The sequence below is a fragment of the Hyperolius riggenbachi genome, chromosome 3, assembly GCF_040937935.1.
Source record: "Hyperolius riggenbachi isolate aHypRig1 chromosome 3, aHypRig1.pri, whole genome shotgun sequence".
Taxonomy (NCBI): Eukaryota; Metazoa; Chordata; class Amphibia; order Anura; family Hyperoliidae; genus Hyperolius; species Hyperolius riggenbachi.
The window spans coordinates 388,177,455-388,203,923 of record NC_090648.1 but is presented as its reverse complement, the minus strand read 5'-3'; the positions used below and the strand labels follow the sequence as shown (position 1 = coordinate 388,203,923).

The 26,469-nt window shown below is 43.0% G+C and overlaps 1 protein-coding gene across 4 annotated transcripts in view; it reads right to left on the bottom strand.

Annotated features, from left to right (window-relative positions):
• The window catches only part of SPDL1 (spindle apparatus coiled-coil protein 1), a 348,087-nt gene that overhangs the window by 155,906 nt on the left and 165,712 nt on the right, over positions 1-26,469 (bottom strand). For all 4 annotated transcript variants that reach the window (XM_068277409.1, XM_068277407.1, XM_068277406.1 and 1 more), the window contains 2 exons: positions 13,201-13,299; positions 6,087-6,197 (listed from right to left, as the gene is read on the bottom strand). In XM_068277409.1, coding sequence (XP_068133510.1) covers positions 6,087-6,197; positions 13,201-13,299 — 210 coding nt within the window. The remainder of the gene's footprint in view (positions 1-6,086; positions 6,198-13,200; positions 13,300-26,469) is intronic.

Sequence of the window (26,469 nt, the reverse complement as noted above, 5' to 3'; positions counted from 1 at the left end):
TTGACTTAACGCTAGTGCATGCCTACGTTACTGCGTGGCTTCTGTGGCAATATCGATCGGCCCAGAAGTCATGTTCGTCTATGGCGACGCAGTTCATTACTAGGCCGAATGCTACTCTTGTGGTATTGCCTGAAGGTCTGTTTTGGACGATACGGTGCGGCGGGCTCGACCCACCGGATATGTCAATATGCAGTGTGAAACCAAACATCGGGTTTCCAGAGACCCTAATGCACAGGGCTGCCAGAAACCTCTCCTTTCACTTGGGACAAATTGCGTAATGTACTTCGCCACAACTCTGTGCGATTTGCACTTCGCACATTGTCCCATGGGGGAGGAGAGGTTTGTCCTTGGGAGGTAAGTTAAAAAAAAAAAAAAAAAACAGGTAAGCAAAAAAGTTAATGTTTGGTGCGCATGGTTAAGGTTTTGATTACAAAAAGCTCAAAGTTTATTAAATGTTAATGAAGTAATTGCTTTGCGGCTTGCTTGGTTTTTTTTGTATTTTTTTTTCTCTTTTTCCATCCATTAACCTTCCAGGTGGACCGAGCGAACGACTAACCAGTTGCAGCACTGATGGTGCATCCTGACAGAACATTGCGCGTCTGTCAGGTTACACAAAATCGGTGCATGCAGCGCTGCAGGACGAGATTTCTCCTCCGCAGTCAAAAAGATACGTTTGCCGAGGCATATGGGCCGAGGAGTGGTGTTGGGGTTCATACGCTTTGGCAAGCACTTTGTATCAAAAAAGAACTCTGGCAATGATTTGTTCATCCACATCGATCGTTGTGAATGGACAAATCAGGTTTGCCAGGACATACGAGCTGGTGGGTTTGGATTTTTGGGGCGGCAGCTCCTATGTCCTGGCAGACGCCTTCCCCTCCTTTTTGTATTGTTTTGTCTTTTTTCTTCTCTCTTTTTTCTATCCAGACCGACCAATCAGCTGCAGCACTGATGGTGCATCCTGACAGAAGCATTGTGCTTCTGTCAGGTTACACAAAATCGGTGCATGCAGCGCTGCAGGACGAGAGTTCTCCTCCGCAGTCAAAAAGATACGTTTGCCGAGGCATATGGGCCGAGGAGCGGTGTTGGGGTTTCATATGCTTTGGCAAGCACTTTGTATAAAAAGAAGAACTCTGGCAATGATCTGTTCATCCACATCGATCGGTGTGAATGGATAAATCGGGTTTGCCAGGGCATACGAGGCGGTGGGTTTGGATTTTTGGGGTGGCCGCTCCTATTTCCTGGCAGACGCCTTCCCCTCTTTTCTTTTTTCAAATTTTTTTGGCAGATATTTTTTCATCCACATTGATTGATTGATTGTTTGTTTGTTTGATGTTCATTTTTCCTTTCAGCCCAGAGTGCATTACCCTTATGCCCAATATAAGGAGTATAGCAGAAACTAATACTGGCCATACATGTAATGATTGCAGAGACCCTAAAATACCAGGACAGACCCCACGAATTATGCCATTTTGGAAAGAGGACACCCCAAAGTATTCCGTTAGGTGCATGGTGAGTTCATAGAATATTTTATTTTTTGTCACAAGTTAGCAGAAATTGTGGTTTTGTTTTTTTCACAAAATGTCATTTTCCGCTAACTTGTGACAAAAATTAAAAATTTTTATGAACTCACCATGGCCCTCATGGAATACCTTAGCATGCATTCTTTCCAAAATGGGGTCATTTGTGGGGTTTGTTAACTGTCCTAGCAAGTGGGGGGGGGGAGGGGGTGCTAAATTGTAAGCACCCCTGTAAAGCCTGAAGGTGCTCATTGGACTTTGGGCCCCTTAGCACAGTTAGGGTGCAAAAAAGTGCCACACATGTGGTATTGCCGTACTCAGTAGAGGTAGTATAATGTGTTTTGTGGTGTATTTTTACATATACCCATGCTGGGTGGGAGAAATATCTCTGTAAATGACAATTTTTTTATTTTTTTTACACACAATTGTCCATTTACAGAGATATTTCTCCCACCCAGCATGGGTATGTGTAAAAATACACCCCAAAATACATTAAACTACTTCTCCTGAGTGCGGCGATACCACATGTGTGGCACCTTTATGCACCCTAACTGCGCTAAGGGGCCCAAAGTCCAATGAGTACCTTTAGGATTTCACAGGTCATTTTGAGAAATTTCGTTTCAAGACTACTCCTCGCGGTTTAGGGCCCCTAAAATGCCAGGACAGTATAGGAACCCCACAAATGAACCCATTTTAGAAAGAAGACATCCAAAGGTATTCCGTTAGGAGTACGGTGAGTTCATAGAAGATTTTATTTTTTGTCACAAGTTAGTGAAAAATGACACTTTGTGAAAAAAAAAACAATAAAAATCAATTTCCGCTAACTTGGGACAAAAAATAAAATCTTCTATGTATCCATGAACTCACCGTACTCCTAACGGAATACCTTGGGGTGTCTTCTTTCTAAAATGGGTTCATTTGTGGGGTTCCTATACTGTCCTGGCATTTTAGGGGCCCTAAACCGCGAGGAGTAGTCTTGAAACGAAATTTCTCAAAATGACCTGTGAAATCCTAAAGGTACTCATTGGACTTTGGGCCCCTTAGCGCAGTTAGGGTGCATAAAGGTGCCACACATGTGGTATCGCCGCACTCGGAAGAAGTAGTATAATGTGTTTTGGGGTGTATTTTTACACGTACCCATGCTGGGTGGGAGAAATATCTCTGTAAATGGACAATTGTGTGTAAAAAAAAATCAAAAGATTGTCCATTTACAGAGATATTTCTCCCACCCAGCATGGGTATGTGTAAAAATACACCCCAAAACACATTATACTACTTCTACTGAGTACGGCAATACCACATGTGTGACCCCTTTTGCAGCCTAGGTGCGCTAAGGGGCCCAACGTCCAATGAGCACCTTTAGGCTTTACAGGGGTGCTTACAATTGAGCACCCCCCAAAATGCCAGGACAGTAAATACACCCCACAAATGACCCCATTTTGGAAAGTAGACACTTCAAGGTATTCAGAGAGGGCTATGGTGAGTCAAAGACATGTAGTAGAATAACTTTCGCGCTCAAATGTATAGGAAATTTTACTTTATTTGAAAAATGTCAGCACAGAAAAGTTAAAAAAGTCATTTTTTTTACAAAATTCATGTCTTTTTTGATGAATATAATAAAAAGTAAAACTCGCAGCAGCAATCAAATAGCACCAAAAGAAAGCTGTATTAGTGACAAGAAAAGGAGGTAAAATTCATTTAGGTGGTAGGTTGTATGACTGAGCAATAAACCGTGAAAGCTGCAGTGGTCTGAATGGAAAAAAAGGCTCTGGTCCTTAAGGGGTGAAAAGACTGTGGTCCTCAAGTGGTTAAAGGGGTTCTGTGGCCCTTTTTCAAAATGCAATTTAAATGAAGGGCTATGTTCTTTTCAGAAGTACACATCTTTTTTCCCTGGTCTTGTTTAGAAACAGCTGTGCTGTCTCTCTCCTGCTCCTTTCTAATTATTCGTCTAGTTACACGATTATTGTGCTGCAGGAAGAGGCAGACAATACAATACAGCAGCTGTTCCTCCCTGCTATCTGCCTCTCCCACCCCCTGCTGCACGTCATCTGTTGAGTCATCCCTGACCTTTCTGCAAGCTCCAGACAGCAGGGGCAGGATCTGCCTCGCTCTAGTGAGGCTGACAGCAGGGAGGAGATCTGCCTCGTGTGGCTTCAGCTCAGCTCTTGTGCTTAGCAGTACAGGGAGACTGTGTAACGACCTCAAGCACTTTACATTGCATCCATCTTGCCCAAAGGTTTAAAAGTTATGTTTTATTAATCTATTTATTGGCAGCGGGGAGCGGCGAAAATAGGAGAAATGAAGAGGGGGAATAAACAGTAATATGTTTATTTTAATGTGCTGTAAATTCATCAAAGGAGTGAGAGGCATATAAAGACTGCTATTTTGATTGTCTTTTAAACAATGCCAGCTGCCTGGCAGCCCTGTTGAGCTTCTAGCATAAGTAGTGTCCGAGTCAAAACCCTGTAACAAGCATATGGCTAATCCAGTAAAACCTCAGAGTACCTGATCTGATGCATGCTTGTTCAGGGTCTATGGCTAAAAGTATTAGAGACACAGGATAAGGACAGCCAGGCAACTGGTATTGTTAAAAAGGAAATAAATATAGCAGTCTCCATATCTCTCTCACCCAGGGTTCCCTTTATGGACTGGACAGTTCAAAGGGTAATTGCTCAGGTTTGTTTTTTCCATGTAGAAAGCAATATTTGTCACAGCTGCTGTGTAGAATGACGTCTTTAAACAAAGCACTTGAAGGACACCTAAAGAGCGAGGGATAATGAGGCTACAATATTTGTTTTCTTTTACTACTTTCCTTTTCACCTCTTAAAGGGATACTGTAGGGGGTCGGGGGAAAATGAGCTGAACTTACCCGGGGCTTCTAATGGTCCCCCGTAGACATCCTGTGCCCGCGCAGCCGCTCACCGATGCTCCGGCCCCGCCTCCGGTTCACTTCTGGAATTTCTGACTTTAAAGTCAGAAAACCACTGCGCCTGCGTTGCCGTGTCCTTGATCCCGCTGATGTCATCAAGAGCGAACAGCGCAGGCCCAGTATGGTCTGTGTCTGCCCAGTACACTCCTGGTGACTTCAGCGGGAGCGAGGACACGGCAACGCAGGCGCAGTGGTTTTCTGACTTTAAAGTCAGAAATTCCAGAAGTGAACCGGAGGCGGGGCCGGAGCATTGGGGAGTGGCTGCGCCAACACAGGATGTGTGCGGGGGACCATTAGAAGCCCCGGGTAAGTTCAACTCATTTTCCCCCGACCCCCCTACAGTATTCCTTTAAGGACCACAGGCTTACACCCCCTAGTGACCAGGCTATTTTTTACAAATTGGAGCACTGCAGCTTTAATGGCTCGCTGCAGAGGCATACAACCGAGCACACAAATAAATCCAACCCCCCTTTTCTACGTACCAACAGAGCTTGCTGGAATTGTTTTTTTAAATTTTTATTTATTTTAACATCCCCCCTCCCTCCCCCCGCCAACCAATCACAGCAATCAACTCTCATAGAAAATCAGCCTATGATAGCCGATCGCTCTCTGAGCCTATCCAGGGGACAGCAGAGTGTCACGGCTGTCCCCAGTACAGTGCTCCCATAGATCGCAGCGCTGTACAATGTAAATAGACGGCAGTTTCGCCGTCTAACAGTCTACTAGCGTCGATCGCCACTGGTAGTGGGGATGCGCATGCATCAACGCACGCAATCCCCTGCAAATCCTCACCCCAGGACTTGACGCCTTTCGACATTAGGCGGTCCTGAGGCTTCCACCTTCTCGACGCCTATTGACGTTAGGTTCTCAGGAAGGGGTTAAACAGTACCACTTGCCTGGCATCCTGATGATCTTCCATACATCAGTAGTGTCTGAATGACCCACCTGAAACAAGCATGCAGCAAATGCAGTCAGACATTTTTAGACTGGGAAAACATATTTCAACAAACTTGGGCCACCAGCCACACAGCGTATCAGCTGGTAAATTACAAACTCCTCGCAAGGTAGTACCTTACACCATCAAAGCTAGCCATGATGGACAGATTAAGGAATTATGCATGGTGGAGATGCCAAAAGACATTAGGATAACGCCTTCATATGTGCTGGTACATCATTATAGTATTAAAGTGAACCTCCGGACTAAAAATCTACTCAGCAGAACTGAAAAGGTTTAGTGTTTCTTTAACAGTTTCACAGCATCAGAACTTTGTTTTTCTTACCAAAACATCATTTTTAGCTGCATTTTTAGCTAAGCTCCACCCATCAAAGAAAACTGCCCGGGCTTTTTTCCCCTGATGCTGTGCAAAGCATGATGGGATTTCCTATGTTGTTATTCATGTTGCCTAGCAACTGGGAGGGGTGATCAGCACACAGGACAGTTGGAACTGTGTCTCATGCTCCCTGTCACCTCCTTTCAAGCAAAAAGATGGCTGCCATCATGAAATCAAACATTTGCCTGTTCTTTTAAAACAGGGTGGGTAAAAGATTATATTACCTATCTATTTTAATTAACACAACTAATGTAACTTAATGACAGTATGTTTGTTTAGGCTGGAGTTCCTCTTTAACTGCCATATTACCTTCATGCGGTGCATTTGCTGCCTGGAAAAGGCATGTTGCTTCTGAACAGACTGATACTGAACTTTCATACCGATCAACTGACGCTCCATTTCTGCCCTACGATCTTCAACCTGTGTAAGGAGGAAGCGGAAAAAAAAAATGATACCATACATTGACCTCAAATCCATTATACATATACAGTGTATTTAGATCTCTTAGTCAGTTGTTTCTGTATTGAAGTATACTTACAAGTTTCAAATGCTTTTATGGACAACCCATAAACACCCAATTCCCTAGAGAATCAAACTCCTGATGAAACGCCCAACCAATCTGAGTTGAATCTGTGCATAAATCCCTGATGCTCCCCCCCCCCCCCCCCCCCCCCGGTGAGTCCATGCATAAATCCTCAATGCCGCCCCCTCCGGTGCGTCCATGTATAAAGCCCTAATGCCCCTCCATGGTGCATCTGTGTGTCAATGGGAATTGGTACAAAGAAGAAATAAGCCAGACATTACCGAGGGAAAGGGAAGACTCTGGGTCCTATAGAGCCTCCCCACTCCTCTCTTGGTCCCCTCCCTTAAGCACTGGTTCCCCCTTTCAGCAGAGTCCTCCTGAAGACAGGTGGCTCCATAGTGCGCACACGCGAGTGCGCAAGAGAGCGTCCAGTCTTCGGAAGAACTCCAAAGCAGGAGAGCAGTATTTGACCAAATTGGTTAAATGCTGCTACCGGGAGGCCAGTGCTGGAAAGGGCTCGGGAGAGGAGTGGGAAGGCTCTAGAGGACAAAAACTTCCCTCTCCTTATGTAAGTATCTGGCTTATTTTTTTTTTACCAATGCTCATTGATTTTAACCCGTGTCCCACCCCAGTTAGTCCGTGCATGAACCCACGATGCGTCCATAAATGAACCCCCGATGCCCTCCAATCAACCCTTCCCCCCAGTGAGTCCATGCACAAACCCCCAATGCATTCATCAATAAACCTCCAAAGCCCACCTAGTACCACTGTTCATAAACCCCGGTGCATCCAGATGTCACCCCACATTTGTACATATACATATTTGTACATAGTACATATCGAAGGCTAACTGAGAACAGGATGCCAGTGTGAGATTAAAGATGAGTAGATAGCAGCAATAACTTCAACCAAACATTTCCTGTAGTTGCAGTTCAGATGTACACAACGGTCAGGAGTAATTCTTGACCATTCCTGGTGACCACACCAGACATTCTTTGGATGTCTGGTGTAAATCGCTTTCTTGAGGTCATGCCACAGCATCTCAATCGTGTTGGGGTCAAGACTCTGACTGGGCCACTCCAGAAGGCGTATTATCTTCTGTCCTCCTGTTTAACCATTCTGTTGTTGATTCGCTTCTATGCTTTGGATCGTTGTCCTGTTGCAACACCCATCTTCTGCTGAGCTTCAGCTGGAGGGCAGTTAACCTTAAAGAGAACCCGAGGTGTGTTTAAAGAATGTTATCTGCATACAGAGGCTGGATCTGCCTATCCAGCCCAGCCTCTGTTGCTATCACAAACCCCACTAAGGTCCACCTGCACTCTGCAATCCCTCATAAATCACAGCTGTGCTGTGAGGTTGTGTTTACATCTGTAGTGTCAGTCTCAGCTGCTCCCCCGCCTCCTGCATAGCTCCGGTCCCTGCCCCCGTCCCTTCCCTCCAATCAGCAGGGAGGGAAGGGATGCAGGCGGGGACTGGAGTGCTGCAGGAGGCGGGGAGAGCAGCAGACTGACACTATAGAGATAAACACAGCCAGCTCTGACAAGCTGTTTGTCAGCAGTGTGGCTGTGATTTATGAGGGATTGCAGAGTGCAGGGGGACCTTAGGGGGGTTTGTGATAGCAACAGAGGCTGGGCTGTATAGGCAGATCCAGCCTCTGTATGCAGATAATATTCTTCAAACCCACCTCGGGTTCTCTTTAAGTTCTCCTGCAAAATGTCTTAATATTTGGAATTCGTACAGGCCCTAATGCAGCAAAGAAGCCCCAAACCATAATGCCCCCCCATAATTCACAGTCGGGATGAGGTTTTCATTTTGGTGCTTTGTGCCTCGTTTTCTCCACTCAATTTTGGTTTCATCTGTCCACAGAACATTTTGCCAGTACTACTGTGGAACATCCAGGTGCTCATTTGCAAACTAGCAATGTTTTTTTTTTTTTTTTTGGACAGCAGAGGCTTCCTCTGTAGTATCCTCCCATAAACTCCATTCTTGTTTAGTGTTTTACATATCGTAGATTGGCTTCACAACATGGATGTTACCATATGCCAGACTTTTGTACATCTTTAGCGGACACTCTAGGATTCTTCACCTCACTGAGCATTCTGCGCTGTGCTCTTGCGATCATCTTTACAGGACAGCCACTCCTAGGGAGAGTAGCAGCAGTGCTGAACTTTCTCCATGTATAGACAAGGGCTTCAATTCACTAAGCTTTATCGAAACACTTTATCGAACGTTTGATAATTTACCTCATGGGTAAAATCTAATTTTGAATTCACTAAGGTGTTATATATTTATCAAATGTTTTATCGATAAAACATTTGATAAATATATAACACCGTAGTGAATTAAAAATTAGATTTTACTCATGAGGTAAATTATCAAATGTTCGATAAAGTGTTTCGATAAAGCTTAGTGAATTGAGGCCAACTTGTTTTACCGTGGGCTGACGAACTGCAAGGCTTTCGGAGATACTTTTATAACCCTTTCCAGCTTTATGCAAGTCAACAATTCTTAAAGAGACTAATAACATTTTCAGCCTTATTTCTTCTATCCTATAAAGTAAAGGGCCAAGCAAAACAAACAAAAAAAAAAAAAACTCCACTTACCTGGGGCTTCCTCCAGCCCCTGGTAGTCGTTCTGTGCCCTCGCCGCAGCTCCGGTGGCTCCCTGTCTTCCCTGCTGCAGAAGCCGACGTCGCCAGGTCGGGTTCCAGGTCAGCTTCTTCTGCTCTCCACCGCGCGGGTCACCTGGTCCGGCCGACATCTTTAGGATTATACTGCGTCTGCGCAGTACAATCTTGATGACGTCGGCCGGACCACGTGTTCCGCACCGTGGAGCGCACAAGAAGCCGACCCGGCGAGGTCGGCTTCTGCAGCAAAGGACACCGGGAGACACCGGAGCTGCGTCGAGGGCACAGAACGACTGCCAGGGGCTGGAGGAAGCCCCAGGTAAGTGAGGTTGTTTGTTTGTTTTTTTAGCTTGGATGTTTCCTTTAAGTTCTATACCTGTTCTAATGTGGTCTGGATTGCTGCAGCCTTTTCTAGTTGCACTGTCTCTGTAATATACAGTATCTAATCTTCATTTCTTTGTCAAGCTTTGTCGACCCAGAGAGGAATGCACTGCCTCTGCTGATAGGGAGAAGTTATGCACGCCCCCTGCAGGCTGTGTGTGTGTGCTTAGTTTATCCTTCACAGACACAAGGCAGCTGGTAGTCCCTAGTGAATTCCGGGCACAGGTTCTCAAGGCAGCCCATGACATTCCATTAACGGGCATTTGGGTCCCAGAAAAACCCACAACCATGATCAGAACCACCTTTACTGGCCCACGATGGGAGCAGACATGGTTCTGTACTGCAGATTGTGTTCCATGTGCCAGAGAGTAAAGAACCCAAAAGCTCCTTTACAGCCACTGCCTATAATTACAGAGCCCTTCCATAGGGTGGCAATGAATATAACTGGTCCCCTGCCCATTGCTAGCGGTTCTGGCAAGCATTACATTTTAACAGTCGCTGACTATGCCACCCATTATCCAGAGGTAGGTGCACTGTCTTCACTTAGATCCGTCATGGTAGCAGACCCCTTAACCTCCTGAGCGGTATGCCCGACAATGTGTCGGGCAAGGAATTTTTGCTGAAAGCGGTATGCCCGACAGTGTCGGGCATGCCGCTCAGGGGATTTCCCTAGCTACAGTGTGCAGGGGCTCCTGTACAATGTAGCCAGCATTAGGAATGTACATTATAGTTCCCCCCACCCCCGATCCCCACCTAGATGCAGCCGCTGCCCACTAGATACATACCCAGCCTCGTTCCAGCGAGCGCCCCAGCCGGTCTGCACAGCTCTGCATATCTTCCGGTATGCGGAGGATGTGTGCTGAAGTCATGTAACGTCTGATGGGGTGGGCTGGAGGATAGAGATAAGCTTCTCCTTAGAGGGGAAACCTGTATGATACTAAGCACTGAAGCCATGGGCCCCCCGTGGACTCAATGATAAAATAGAACTGTCATGCATGCTAGAGTAGATCCTTAGAAGTACGTAAAGCTAATGGTAATCCATATTTAAATAAAAAAAGTCAGATACTCACCTAAGGAGAGGGAAGGAGAGGGTCCTAATGAGCGTTCCCTCTCCTTAGGCGAGTATCTGACTTTTTTTTATTTAAATATGTATTACCATTAGCTTTATTACCACCTCAAGGGTCTGCTACCAACAGTATAAGATGTCATATATGTTCTCTTTTATTTGTATAAACATTAAAGATTGCTTAGCATTTTCCCATATGTCCCCCAATCTTCAGAATCAGATTCAAGATACTGTGTCTGACCTACAAATCTGTCCACAAAACCTGTCCAAACTACATTTCCGATCTTACTCAGAGGTACACACCTAGCCGCTCACTCCGCTCTTCCAATGAACTCCGCCTGACCGCCCCATCCGCATCACCCAGTCCCATGCACGCCTCCAGGACTTCTCAAGAGCTGCTCCAACACTACGGAACTCCCTACCTCCACCCATTAAGGCAGCCCCCTCCAACATCTTCAAGAAGGCCCTCAAAACTCACCCTTTCACTCTGGCCTACTACCCTTCACAAGTGCTCTAAACCCACAGCTGAACCCTGGTCCCTCTAGATTGTAAGCCTTTGGACAGGGTCCTCCTCCTTTTGTGTCCTACCTGATCATGCACCTCCATTACTGTGAACCCATGCTATGCATTTGAGTGAACCTAACTTGCCTAATCTCCATGCTCCCATCCAATGACTGACTAAGTATTACCTTGTACTCATACTGTGCTGCATGATCTGGTTTTTCTTGTATTCCTGTATTGTCATATTGCTGTATGTCACCCCTAAATATTGTCTGTAACCTAAACCAATGTCCAGCGCTGCATAAAATGTTGACGCCTTATAAATACAATAAATAAAATAAATAAATAATAGTTATAGTTGTAGAGTGAGCCCTTTCCCATTTTGACATTTACGGATGGGAAGGGATCAGAGAGTCTAATTTGCTATGTAGGATAGAACATATCTAGGATATCAAATCTTTTTGATGGCCTCTATGATCACATAGAAAAGAAGTATATGAGGAGATGGAGGTAGCTTTATGGGTATAGTGGTACAGTAAAAGGCTAATCTGATTATACTCCATAGGTATCTGGGGCGGCAAAATGATTTTTTTTCTTCTAGAGTTGATCTAGTGAGCAGTTTGTTGGTGGATGGATCTGTCAATGTATGTAGATTGAAATACCATCTAGACAAAGTTCTATGAGGTTCTGTGCAGGAAGGAAGGGCTCCCCAGAATTGGGTATAACGGAAAGGTAGGGGAACGTAGGTGTGCTGAGTGTACATTAGCCCTCCAGATGTGAAAGGTAAATGTGATCGTAGAAAGCAAATTAGATTGGGAAAGTTAAGGAGTAGATTCTGCCCATATAAGAGATGCTAAAGACAGAGTATAGACATTGGTAGCCTCTATAAGGTCCCGTTTAGAAAAAAAAAACAAAAACCTTGAGGTTGGTCCACTCAGTCAACTGTCTAAGAGGAGCAGCCTGAAAATAAAATTTCAAATGAGGTAGGCCAGACCACCTTGCTCCCTTAGAGAGAGAAGGACTGATTTGAGGACTCTGGAGCATTTATGGTTCCATACAAACTCCAAGAATTCAGATTGCAACCTAGAAAGCTGAGCCGAAGGGACCTGGACAGGGAGAGTTTCAAATTGGTATCGCGGCAAAATATTAATCTTTAACCATTTCTGCATTTCTGACACCTGTGCCTGATGCTCACGTTCAGGCGGCTGCTCTGCTGCTGAGAAATAATGAATTCTTTCCATTTTTCTTATTAATCCTGTTAAAATGCATTTATAAAAAAATAATTGTTAACAAAATGTACCACCCAAAGAAAGCCTAATCAGTGGTGGAAAAAACAAGATATAGATCAATAAATTGTGTTAAAGAGACACTAACATCAAAAAGATCCCCTGGGGGGTACTCACCTCGGGTGGGGGAAGCCTCCGGATCCTAATGAGGCTTCCCACGCCGTCCTCTGTCCACGGGGGTCTCGCCGCAGCCCTCCGAACAGCCGGCGACTGTGCCGACTGTCAGTTCAATATTTACCTTAGCTGGCTCCAGCGGGGGCGCTGTGGCGACTTTCGGCACGGAAATAGACGGAAATACCCGATCTCCGTCGGGTCCGCTCTACTGCGCAGGCGCCGGAAACTTGCGCCTGCGCAGTAGAGCAGACCCGACGGAGATCGGGTATTTCCGCCTACTTCGGCGCCGACAGCCGTCAGAGCGCCTGCGCAGGAGCCAGGAAGGTAAATATTACGTCACCGCTGCACGGAGGGCTACAGCGAGACCCCTGACGGATGGAGGACGGCGTGGGAAGCCTCATTAGGATCCGGAGGCTTCCCCCACCCGAGGTGAGTACCCCCCAGGGGCCGTTTTGTCCTTACAGTTCCTCTTTAAGTAGTGATAAAGTTATTAGCAAATGAATGGGAGGTGAAAATTGCTCTGATGCATAAGGTGAAAAATCCCAGCGGGCTGAAATGGTTAATTAATATATTCTTCTTATCCAGGAGATCTTGTAGGAAGCCCACTTATGAAGATTCTGAAGGATTTCATGAATAAGAGAATGGAAGTTTTGTTTATAGATGGTAGAATATGTAGGAGTGAGGTAAATCCTCAAGTATTTAAGGGCCCAAGTCTTCCATTTATCTGGGTAGTGTGATTTTATAGAAATCAATAGTTCAGGGAGGAGTTTGATCGTAAGACCCACAGTTTTATCCTGGTTTAATTTGAAACGTGATAATTATTCATATTTAGTAATAGTGGCATGTAAAGCTGAGCATTGCAGCTTATTTTAATTACGATGACTTTCAACAATAACAATTATCAGAAACAGCCAGCATCTACTCACCTCAGCAAATAATGAGTTGCCTTTACTATTTGGGTCTTGGGCTTGTTGTAATGCCTGATCAAGCTGAATTTGTAGTTCTTGGTATGCTCCACGAGCTTTCTGTGAAGATTTTAAATGCAGTCAATTACAGTAAAAATATTCATACATTTTAAAAAGAAAACAAAGAAAATAAAAAACAAAATAATGAAACTTTGCAAAAGCAAACACATAAAACACACTCTGAAATATCCAATCTATCTGCATAAATCTTTATTTGGCAAAAACAATTTCAAAGCCATTATTCCATATAGTTTTGTACAGAAGCAGGGCTGTGGAGTCGGTACAAAAATCCACCAACTCAGACTCCTCAGTTTAGGATTCCACTGACTCCGACTCCTCTAATTTGCATATTACAATCTTGTTGATTGAAAGTATGTAACATGAAATTTGTCTCTTAACTGCCAACGCTTAGCAATTTTAATAGACAACTGAAGTGAGAAGGATATGGAGACTGCCATATTTATTCCCTTTTGTCTTAGACTAAAACTAGTCCTTGGTAAGAGTACTTGTAAAAGGTACAGACCAGAACAAAGAACATCTATCAGGCCCTAGGCAAAGTAACTGTGGGTACATGTAAGAGTGATGTGCAGGTACTCTGCAGGAGAATAAGGAGATTCTTCCTCTATTACACATTCTTCATGCACAATCTGAATCAGGTTTATGGGTGATAGACAACACCTCTGTGTTCAATGTGCACAACATTCTCAGTGGATTCCCTGCAGCTCTGTGGAGAGTGCATATGTAGAGTATAGTACTACTGTGTAACAAAGTAAACCTGAGACAGATGAAATTAAAGTTTTATACATACCTGGGGCTTCCTCCAGCTCCCTTCAGGCTAGTCAGTCCCTCGCTGTCCTCCTCCGCCACCTGGATCTTCTGCTAGGAGTCCAGGTACTTAAGCCAGTCTGGCGTAGTGCGCATGCACACACTCCGCCGCCGGGAGCGTACTACACCTGCACAGCCCTATTGCGCAGGTGCTGCACGCTCCTGGCTGTGGAAGCGGCATGCGGCCGGACTGCGCTGACTGGCTGAATTACCAGGACTCATAGCAAGATCCAGGTGGTGGAGGTGGACAGCGAGGGACTGATTAGCCTGAAGGGGTCTGGAAGAAGCCCCAGGTATGTATAAAACTTTTCTTTTCATCCTTCTCAGGTACCATTTAATTCGTAGTCCCCAAACCAAATTTTAACAACATATCAAATTATTTGATTTCATGAGCAAAGAGAGTGCATACATTTGAATAAATCAGAATCAACGCAGAATTATTTCCATCTCATTGACCATCTCTATTAGTGACATGGCTACACATCAGGCTTTATACTTACAGCATAGATGTTATTTAGTATATATGAGATTCCTGTGTACACATCATATATACAGTCACAATCAGATTTGTATATCTGACTTTAAAAATACGGGGACTGCTTTATTGAAGCAGCACAAGTAACTAATTTTGATTGGTTTATTTCATTTTTGCGGACTAAGCACAGCTATTACTGTATGTATAAATTATTTATGATGACTATTATCTGAGAAATAGAACATTTTATCATATTTTCTATTTTAATTACAGTTTAAATTCATTCGGAGTCGGTGCATTTTTTCCCGACTCCAGGCACCCAAAATTGCCCCGACTCCGACTCCACGACTCCGCAGCCCTGTACAGAAGGTTATTTTTTTAATTCATGATTAATTAAAATTCTCAATTTCAATGGACAACATAATGCCACTCTCACTTGCAGTTTGTTCAACCCAGGGACATTTGTACAATAAAGTTCGGGTGTGAAGAGTGTGATCTTACACACAAAGACAAACACATATTGCGCTTTTCTCCTGACGGACTCAAAGCGCCAGAGCTGCAGCCACTAAGACGCGCTCTATAGGCAGTAGCAGTGGTAGGGAGACTTGCCTAAGGTCTCCTGCTGAACAGGTGCTGGCTTACTGAACAGGCAGAGCGTCGATTCGAACCCTGGTCTCCCATGTCAGAGGCAGAGCCCTTAACCAGTACACTATCCAGCCACCCCACAAACTTTTTTTTTATAGAATAACTAGCTGAAGACCAACCCGGCGTTGCCCGGCTATGTATTTGGTGATTGTTACATAGTTACTTGGGTTGAAAAAAGACATGCGTCCATCGAGTTCAACCAGAGAACAAAGTACAACACCAGCCTGCTCCCTTATATATCCCTGTTGATCCAGAGGAAGGCGAAAAACCCTTACAAGGCATGGTCCAATTAGCCCCAAAAGGGAAAAAATTCCTTCCCGACTCCAGATGGCAATCAGATAAAATCCCTGGATCAACATCATTGGGCATTACCTAGTAATTGTAGCCATGGATGTCTTTCAACGCAAGGAAAGCATCTAAGCCTCCTTTAAATGCAGGTATAGAATTTGCCATAACTACTTCCTGCATTCCACATCTTAATTACTCTTACTGTAAAGAACCCTTTCCTAAATAAATGGCTAAAACGTTTTTCCTCCATGCGCAGATCATGTCCTCTTGTGCTTTGTGAAAGCCTATGGACAAAAAGCTAACCCGCCAAGCTTTTATTTTGCCCTCTGACGTATTTATACATGTTAATTAGATTCCCCTCTAAGGCGTCTTTTCTCTAGCTCGACCCACTTTTCTTGCCTTGACACACAGTCACATAATGACCAAGTTTGTGAGCTTTGGGGTCCTTGGCATCAATAATTAAATTGTTCACATTGAAATGAAGCAAATCTGATTGGCTGTTTGTGGCTACACCCCCTTTTCTGAATTTCAACCCCAGTCACCCAATGACCGAACGTACCAGGTTTGAGGCCTCTGCCATTAACATTGTAAGAATGGAAACAATTTACAGTAAATATTCCCCTTGAAGATCAATAGTTGAATTTAGATTTGCTGTTGTATGCTCCACCAACTTTCCTGAATATTTTTTTTTTTTTTTTTGCATTTTAGATTTTTTATTGGGTTTTTTTTTTGTACATTTACAAACATAAATTACAACTTAAGATATTAAACAATTGCTTTAACAATTTAAAGTCAACATTCTTATATGAAGTACATGTGACTGAAAAGACATAGAAATCACTAGCCAACAATATCTGTAACACGTATATCAAAAACATATCTAAATATAGATTAATATGGTGAGTCTATCCTGTCAGAGCTGCATTTACTTGGCCACTTGGGCTGCAGATCCAGCAGGTGCATTTTAATGGACAACCAAGACCAGAATTGGTTCATCCAAGTCAAAATACCATATAAATGCTTTGTATTAGACAAATGACTAGAAAAATGTATGTTAGTCTTCTACTAGTTTGGTAAGTGTTGTAGAGCAGAGTTTCTCAACATTTTATTAGTGTGTACCCCTTTTAAAACCCTGTACTCATCGAGTACCCCCTAGCATAGTAAACATGATCACAAGTACCCCTTGACAAATATATATTTAATCGTAGTACATGATAATTAGTTCTAAACAATGTGCAAGCATGTATTGCTGCTTTTAATTAGCTAACATACTAATTTGGTGGTGTGTAAATAAGAATTATAATTTTCTAAATCTCTACATTTGTTATTCTTGGTTAAGTATAGCAAGCCCGAGTACCCCCTGGACCCATCAGAAGTACCCCCTGGGGTACGCGTACCGCATGTTGAGAACCTAGGTTGTAGAGAACCAGATCATATCACATGTGCTTTATTGCTAACCAAGTGCTAGATATTAAAAATATTTATAGGAGAAACATGGATCTAACTATAAAGAGGAAAACTGGAAAGAAGTATTAAAACATTTTTTAAAAAAGGAATTAAATCAAAAAGTTGTTAATTAGTCTCAGTCTTTTGAGGAATGTAATCTTTTCTGTATTAGAACTTGTATACCTATGGCCTTTTAATGTTTTTTTTGTTTTATTCTACTTTCTGAAGCCTTGTAAGTACTAGATTAAGTAGAATTTCTGGACTCTATAAATATAAATAACAGATATATAGTGATAAAACTAATATTTATTAACAATCTAATTATCTTTTACCCATTTGCATGTTGTCTCTTTAATAAGCATGGTTACTATCGATAGTTCAGGGGGTTTGTACCTTTATTAAAGACCAGTCTATTAACCAAAGATTTGTATTCGTTTGAGGAGATAATCTTGCTGTAAGGGATTTTTCTAAGAAAAGATTTTGCTGAATCAGGTTTTTGAGGTGAGAGAAAGAGGGAATATCTTCAGATTTCCAATTTGATATAATCAAGTGTCTGGCTGCACATATAACATGGGTTATAGTAACTCTAAATTGAACAGGAAATTTATCTAAACCAATATGCAAAAGGGCTAAGAGAGGGCAAGGGTGAACATTAAAGCCTGAGTATTGCTCAATGAGATTGAAAATGAGGTCCCAAAATGTCTTTATTTTAGGACAATTCCAAAGGTTGTGAAATAGAGTACCTGATTGCCCACAATTCCTCCAGCATAAGGAGGAGGAGTCTTGAGAGAAATTAGCGATTTTATGAGGCGTCATGTACCATTTCATAACAATTTTATGCCAGGTCTCCTGGTGAGTCATAGAGTGGGAAAATGTTTTAATGTTTTTTATCCATGAGATCAATTGCACAGTATTAATTGGAACACCTATATCTTTACTCCACAATTCAGCATATTTATTTAGCCTATTAGAATGTTTATGAACCAACTTCTTATACCAAAATGACGTACCTTCCTTTAGACTAGTTGGGCATTCAATAAAAGAAATAATCTCAGGAGGGAGGTTAACTTTCCTGAATATTAATTCCAGGGACCAACTATGGGAAATTTGAGAACCCTGCAATTAACAGTGTAAGGATGGCTCCAGTTTACATTTTCCCTGTGAAAATAATTATTTAGCTCCACTCACTTTTTGTAACCTTCATAGTCACTCAATGACCAAGTTTGTGAGCTTTGGGGTCATGACATCAATGCGAGAATGGAAGCAGTTTGTCAAGCAAAGAAATCTGATTGGCTATTTTGTCTCTTCCCCTATAGTGAATTTGAATGCTAGTCACTCAATGATCGACTGTAGCCATTTTTGAGGCCTCTGAACAGTGTAAGAATGGCAGCAATTCAAATAGTCCCCTTTAAAACCAGTAGGTGCAGTTTGATTGCCTATTGCAGGCTTCGCCCACTTTCCTGAATATTAATCCCAGTTACCCAGTAATTAACTGGGCCAAATTTGATAACCATGCCAATAAAAGAATGGCTGAAATCAATCAAACAAATATGATTGGCTGCTTGTGGCTCTGTCCCTTTATTAAATTCGGACCACAGTAACCCAGTGACTGACTGTAGGAGATTTGAAGCCTCTGCCATTAACAGTGTAAAATGGCAGCAATTTAAATATTCCCATTCAAAACCAATAGGTGAAATTTGATTAAGCTGTTGTATGCTCCACCCACTTTCCTGAATATTAATCCCAGTCACCCAATGACCAACTGTGGGAAGTTTAAGAACGCTGTCATCAAAAGTGTAACGATGGCTCCTGTTTATATTTTTACCATGAATTTTGTGGCTCCGCCCACTTTTTCTAACCTTGAAACACAGTCTCTAAATGACCAAGTCTATGAGTTTTGGGGTCCTTGGCATCAATAATATACATTTTCTCATTGAAATTAAGCACAAATCTGATTGGCTGTTGGTAGCTCCACCCCTTTTTTGAATTGAAGTCATCCAAAGACCGAGTGTACCATCAGCAGTGTAAGAATGGCAGGATTTTAAATATTCCCCTTAAAAATCAATAGGTGAATTTTGATTGTCTGTTGTAGGCTTCGCCCACTTTCCTGAATATGAATCAACCAGTGACCAACTGTGCAAAGTTTGAGAACCCTGCCATAAACACTGTAAGAATGGCTGCAGTTTACATTTTCCCTGTGAAATTTGTTGAGCCCCGTCCACTTTTTGTAACCTTGACACACAGTCACTAAATGACAAAGTTTGAGATCTTTGGGGTTCCTGGCATCAATAATGTGAGAATGGAAGCAATTTATCCAGGAAATTAATGTGATTGGCCGTTTATGGCTCTGCCCCATTTCCTGAATCTTAATTCCCATCACCCAGTGACCAACTGTGCCAAGTTTGAAACCCTGCCATTAACCGTGTAAGAATGGCTGCAGTTTACAGATGATCCGGCATTGCTCAGGTATGTATTTTGTTGTGGTTGGCGCTGCCTACATTTTCTAAACTTGACAAACAATCAATGAACAAGTTTATGAGCTTTGGGGTCCTTGGCATCAATTTGTATTTTCCCATTAAAGGGACTCCGAGCAGTGCCTGTGGGTATGCCTTTAAGCATACCCACAACTAATTAATTATATCCTCACACCTACCAGCATGATGTTTGTAATTATATCCCCCCTGGGTTCCTTGTATTTCATTGCATTGTGCTGAATGGAGCTGCCGACACTGGGGAAAGTGTCGTCCTGTGTAATACAATGCTGGACTCCAAAAAGTGCAGAACAAAAGTGCAGTGGTCGCAATTTCGATCACGAAAATAGCAAAAACTGATATGAAAATGATATGCATCTTTCCATAGTTACTGCACTGCTCGGAGTCCCTTTAAAATGAAACAAACCTGATTGGCTGTTTTTGGCTCCACCCTTTTTTCTGAATTTGAGCCCCAGTCGCCTGTACCAGGTTTGAGGCCTCTGCCAATAACAGTGCAAGAATGGCAGCATTTTCAATTTTCCCCTTGAAAATCAATAGGTGAATTTTGGCATTTGTAGGCTCCAACTTACTAATGCCCGACTTACGAACGACCCACCGATCTGCCGCAATGACATCACGCAGTCAGGGACTACCTATTGTGCCAGGTCCCTTAACTACTTTCGCCTTTTGGACGTTGCCACTACGTCCAAGAGACTGCTTCTGCTCTGTTGCGTGTGACTGCACGTGAGCGTGCTGCCGCTCGTTAGCCCAGTGATCAATGAATGGGAACAAAGTTCCCATTCATTGATCTAAGTCCCCGTTAGAAAGACCGACGGCTGGCTTTTTGACACTGGCTATCCTGTGGCCAAATAGTAAAACTACATCTACATACATTTTTTTTTGTTTGTTTTTTTTTAGAAATACAATTTATTACATTTAAAATTAACTGTCTACCTCCCACACTCCAAAAAATACCAAATTACATTTTTTATTAAAAAAAAATTACAATAAATCAGCAAAAAAAAAACCAAAAACAGTTACCTAAGGGTCTGAACTTTTTAAATATGCACGTGAAGAGGTAATATTACTATTATTTTTTAAATTACAAGTTTGTAAATAGTGATGGATGTAAAAATGCACCTTTATTTCCAAATAAAATATTGGTGCCATACATTGTTATAGGGATATAATTTAAATTGTGTAATAACCTGGACAAATGGGCAAATAAAATGTGTGTTTTAATTATGTTAGCATGTATTATTTTAAGCTATAATGGGCAAAAACTGAAGAGTAATGTTTTTTTTCTTAATATTACCGTTAAAATGCATTTAGAAAAAAATAATTCTTAGCAAAATGTACCACCCAAAGAAAGCCTAATTAGTGGCGGAAAAAAAACAAGATATATATCAATTAATTGTGATAAGTAGTGATAAAGTTATTGGCAAATAAATAAGAGGTGAAAATTGCTCGGATGCACAAGGTGAAAAACAACTGAAGGCTGAAGTGGTTAAGCAGAATATGTGCAGCAGAAGCCACAACAGTCTCACCTCTTCCACAGTGGCCCATGTCAATCGGCGGTGACATCCACTCTTTCCTCACTGCTTCTCTAAGAGGCTTCACTTGCATAGCCGTCACTGGGGCTCCTCTTGATTGAGTCATTACGCGCGCGATGCACGTGAAACCGCTAAGCAGTGAAGAGAGAGGATGTCACCGCTGATTAACCCGGGCCGCAGTGGAAGAGGTGAGACGGTTGCGGCTTTTCACTGCGCATACTCTGCTTAAGGGACCCGGGCACAAGGGGAGCAAAACAGGGGGAGACACAAGGAGGTACACGGAAGACACAAGGTGGCCCACGGGAGCTACAAGGAGGCACAATGGACACACAAGGAGGCATAAAAGACACACAAGGAAGCATCAAGGAGACACAATGGAGATGCAAGGAGGAACAAGGGAGACCAAGGATACACAGAGGGGGACACTGGAGGCACAGGGGAAATAGATGGCACAGTGTTCCAACTTAAGAACGGATTCAGGTTAAGAACTAACCTATAGTTCCCTATCTCGTTCGTTAACCGGGGACTACCTACATCCAATATACGTTATTTACAAAACAACGTGTATTATACATTTATCATTGGCCCGTTTGAAAGATTGCAGCCTGTCGGCGCTGCTAATTGGCCGGCGGGCTGATGACGGAGGGGGCCCGCAAAGCATGCCGGGCGATGCGCACGCGATTGCCGGCAAAACAGCGTTCCAGGACTTGACGCCAATTGGCGTTAGGCGGTCCTGGGGCAGACGCCGCGGCCACGCCCGTTGTCGTGGAGCGGTCGTAGAGTAGTTAATATGGTGTAGGTCCACCTTTTGCGGCAATTACAGCCTCAATTCTCCGAGGTATTGATTCGTACAAATTGTGAATTGTTTCCAAAGGAATTTTAGCCCATTCTTCAGTTAAAACACCCTCCAGTTCTTTTAGAGACGATGGCGGCAGAAATAGACTTATTACTTGAATCTCTAATAACGACCATAAATGTTCAATAATGTTGAGGTCTGGGGATTGTGGTGGCAAGATGAGATGCTCAACTTCATTAGAATGTTCCCCGTGCCATTCTTTAACAATTCTAGCTCTATGGATTGGGGCATTGTCTTGAAAGATGGCATTCCCCTCTGGAAACAGTTCTTGAACTATAGAATGAACTTGGTCGCCCAAAATTCCTAAATAGTCTCAGCTGTCAATTCTTCCATGAAGGGAAATCATTGGCCCAGCGGATTTCCAAGACCTACCACCCCAGATCAACACAAAACCCCCAACTGTTTTTCTAACAATTCGATTTAGAGTCTGACAGTCTCTCTCAGACAACTTCAACTTTCACCACAATTGTGCTTTGCTGAGGACATTTTTCCTTCTCTTTCAAAGGCAGCCATTACTTTTGAGACAGAAACTGCCCGAATGCTTGGCATTTCAAGAGGTACTGTTACAGTAGCGCCTGCCATACGAGCACCAACAAATTGGCCTCTTTGAAAGTCTGAGAGATCTGACATTTTTATAAATTATAACCAACTTTTGTTTAAATACCTGTAAAAAACAATTATTTTAATTAAACATATCAAATAACAAAAATAATAAACTTTTTTTTTTTTACATATGTCAAGTTTTGATTGCTTAAAACATGTACAAAGATGATGATGCCAAAATGTTCGGTGTTTCCATTATTTTGTCCAACCCCATAATATTTTATATATATATATATATATATATATATATATACACATATATATATATATATATATATATATATATATACATATATATATACATATATAAATAAACACACACACACACACACACACACACACAGTATTTCGCGCCGTATAAGACGCTCCGAAATATAAGACGCATCCAGGTTTCGAGGGCAAAAACCAGGGGAAAATAAAAATACTAAACCTGGTGCGTCCATATTCCAGGAGCGTCTTGTACATGTCCTCCTGTGTGTCCTCATGTGTGCTCCTGTGCCCCCCATATCCCCATGTGTCCTCCTGTGCCCCCATGTGTCCTCCTGTGCCCCCATGTGTCCATCTGTGCCTCCCATGTGTCCATCTGTGCCCCCCATGTGTCCTCCTGTGTGTTCTCATGTGCCCCCAATGTGTCCTCCTGTGCCCTCCATGTGTCCTGCTGTGTCCTCATGTGCCCCCCATGTGTGCTCCTATGCCCCCCCCCCCCCATGTCCTCCTGTGTGTCCTCATATGTGCTCCTGTGCCCCTATATGTCCTCATATGTGCTCCTGTGCCCCTATATGTCCTCCTGTGTCCTCATGTGTCCCCTCATGTGTGCTCCTATGCCCCCCATATGTGCTCCTATGCCCCCCATATGTACTTTTGGGTGTCCTCATTTCCCCCCATGTGTCCTCTTCTCCCCCTCTCCCTTCCCCGTGCCTGCCTTCCTCCCTCCCGAGTCTCCTGGCCCCCCCAGATGGAGTGTCAATAGCGGCGGCAACTTACCTTTGGCAGGCTCCCGCGCTTATCCTAGATCATTGCGCTGCCCCCGCTAGCCTCCTCTGATGACGTGCAGTTCAAAGCCGGTCACTAGAGCGAGAAGTGCCTGGAGTCATCGCGGGCGCACTGCGGAGGTAAGCTACCGATACTTATTGCTACACTCGGGGGGGCAGATACACAGGGGGGAGGCAGAGGAGGCTAGCGGGGGGCAGCACAATGATCTAGGAGCAGCGCGGGAGCCTGCTAAAGGTAAGTTGCCGCCGCTATTGACACTCCATATATTTTTTTTCTTCTTCTTCTGCCTGCACCGACATCTGCCTGGATTTTGACTACTCTCTGGCTTCCGCCTGCACCGACTTCTGCCTGGATTTTGACTACACTCTGCCTGCATCGACTTCTGCCTGTATTTTGACTACTCTTTTTGTACAGTTTCACAACTGTTTTTAAGTTTATTCATAAATGTAATTAATCCAACAAATTTGTGTTCTAGTCTTTTATTCATATACAAAATGTCTACCAGGCTTTTATTCTGGCATATTTTGGCAAGTTATGACTTAAGAATTGAAGGCCTACAATTCTTGAAAAACAATGTACCGCTTTTGACTCATAATTCCAGACAGAAATGCACCACCAGGGAGGTTAAAAAATGACAATAACATTTGTTAAAAAAATAAATTAAAAAAAAAAAAAAAAAAAAAAAGTAGCAGCAACAATCAGATGCCTCCAACAGAAAGCTCTGTCGGTGGCAAGAAAAGGGAGCAAAATTCATTTTTGTGGTAAGTAGTATGGCTCTGCAGCGAGCTTTTAAAGTTGCAGAACCCTGAATTGTAAAAAATAGCCTGGTCACTTGGGGGGGTGTAAGCCTATGGTCCTCAAGTGGTTAAAGATAAATTAGGACTAAGGACAGACTTATCTTAAAGAGAATCTGTATTGTTAAAATCGCACAAAAGTAAACATACCAGTGCGTTACGGGACATCTCCTATTACCCTCTGTCACAATTTCGCAGCTCCTCGCCGCATTAAAAGTGGTTAAAAACAGTTTTTAAAAGTTTGTTAATAAACAAACAAAATGGCCACCAAAACAGGAAGTAGGTTGATGTACAGTATGTCCACACATAGAAAATAAATCCATACACAAGCAGGCTGTTTACACCCTTCCTTTTGAATCTCAAGAGATCATTTGTGTGTTTCTTTCCCCCTGCAGTTCTCATGCACTGAAGTTTCAGGCTGCTCGTTTTTTCATGCAAACAGCTTTGCCTTTGTCTGTAATTCCTCAGTATGTGATAGCCCAGCCAGCTCAGAGGACGATATATCCAGCTTGTAAAAGATAAGAGAGAAGAGAGAAGCTGCCCTAATCTAAATAATACACAGGCAGTGTGCATAGAGGGGCCTGGAAGGGGGAGTTCATAACAGAACCACAACACTGAAGAACTTGGCAGCCATCCAGACACAGGCCGACAAGTCTGACAGGGGAAAGATACATTGATTTATTACAGAGACTGTGATAGTACAAAGTGCTGCAGTAAGCCAGAACACAGAATAGCTTTTGGAACTTGTAGGATGATAAAAAACAGGATGCAATTTTTGTTACGGAGTCTCTTTAATGGAACAGAGGTTTATTACTGTCTAAAAGAAGTTTAAAAATTAGATTTGTGCATCCTGCAAGGCCAGGGTTTATCAGTAGTTCTGAGCCTGCGCAGTAAAGCCCGGAGAACGTCCGATGACGTCAGCGCGCCGCCGTGAGGCGCATTTTGGAACGCAGAAGATGAAGACCGACCTGGCCGTCGGCCTGGCCAGGTCGGTCGCGCCACCGGAGACCACCGGGAGCTAGCGGAGCAGCGCCGAGGGCACCTCCTGCCTGCCACGGGCTGGAGGAAGCCCCAGGTAAGCGGATGCAGATTTTTATTTTTTTTTAATAGTCCCTGAACCTTCCCTTTAAATATCAGAGGCAAAAGCTGCAATTTATTGAGGGTAGGATTTAGCTATATTGGGACAAATCAATTGCAGAAGGGGTGTCTGCTTCAATGCACAGCCAGAGTTGCATATCAGACTACAGAAAGCAAATATCACATATATCAAACTCTGAAAGCAAAAACAGTATGAAAAGCTGTGACAATTAGTTACATTTCCTCTGCTCTCTTCAGACACTTCAGTCACAAACACAGGACACAGAAGCTGCAGAGCTTTCTCCCTGTCACACACAGAGTTACACAGAGTTAACTGATCAAGTGTGAGGGGAATTTCCCCTCTCCTCATGGCTCAGTCTGCCATCAGTTTTGGCTTCAGTAAAGTTTAAAAGTATTTGAGAACAGAAAACAAAGAGGTTGCTACTAAAATGTATACACCAGTACTTAGCAGCACTTCCCAAACAATTCCTGTGTCAATTGAAAAAAATATGTGAATCGATAGTATTTCTTTAAAAGTTAATGTGTCCCAACACATTACCTGTTTAATAAAATTCACTGGAACCCCATTTCAGCTGGGTTCCAGTGCATAGATCTTGCCCCTTGCAGAAAATGGTCCTGGCCTTTTCTATATCAGATATAGAAAAGGTAGAGTCCTTTTTCAGCAACGTGGCAGGGCAACACACTGGAACCTGGCTGATATGGGACTCTGGTGAATCTCATTATACAGAGGACATGCTGGGGCATTCACGTTGGCAATGACAGGCCAAGATGGTCAAATGGGTAGAGTGTCCGCTTCCTGGCGAGGAGTTTTTTGTTCCCAAAAGCAGATGCCATCTTAATATAGTTTTTAACTTCCTAAGCATTGGTAGTGATGAGATGTATTTTACGTTACATACTTTCAATCAAAAAGATTGTAATATGCAGATTAGAGGAGTCGAGGTGTTGGTAGAATCTTAAACTGAGTTGGAGGATTTTGGTACCAACTCCACAGCCCTGCTAATAAGACTGGTTATCTTTTACCCACAATGTAATGTGCAGCTGTGATATTAATTAAGATTAATTAATCCCCCTTTTTCATATAAATACATACAAAAACATTCAGGTAGGTAAATTGATTAAGTCAAATTCTTTCCAATATTAAATAGTCCAAATAAGTGGAGATAACCATAGCAATTTAGTAAAA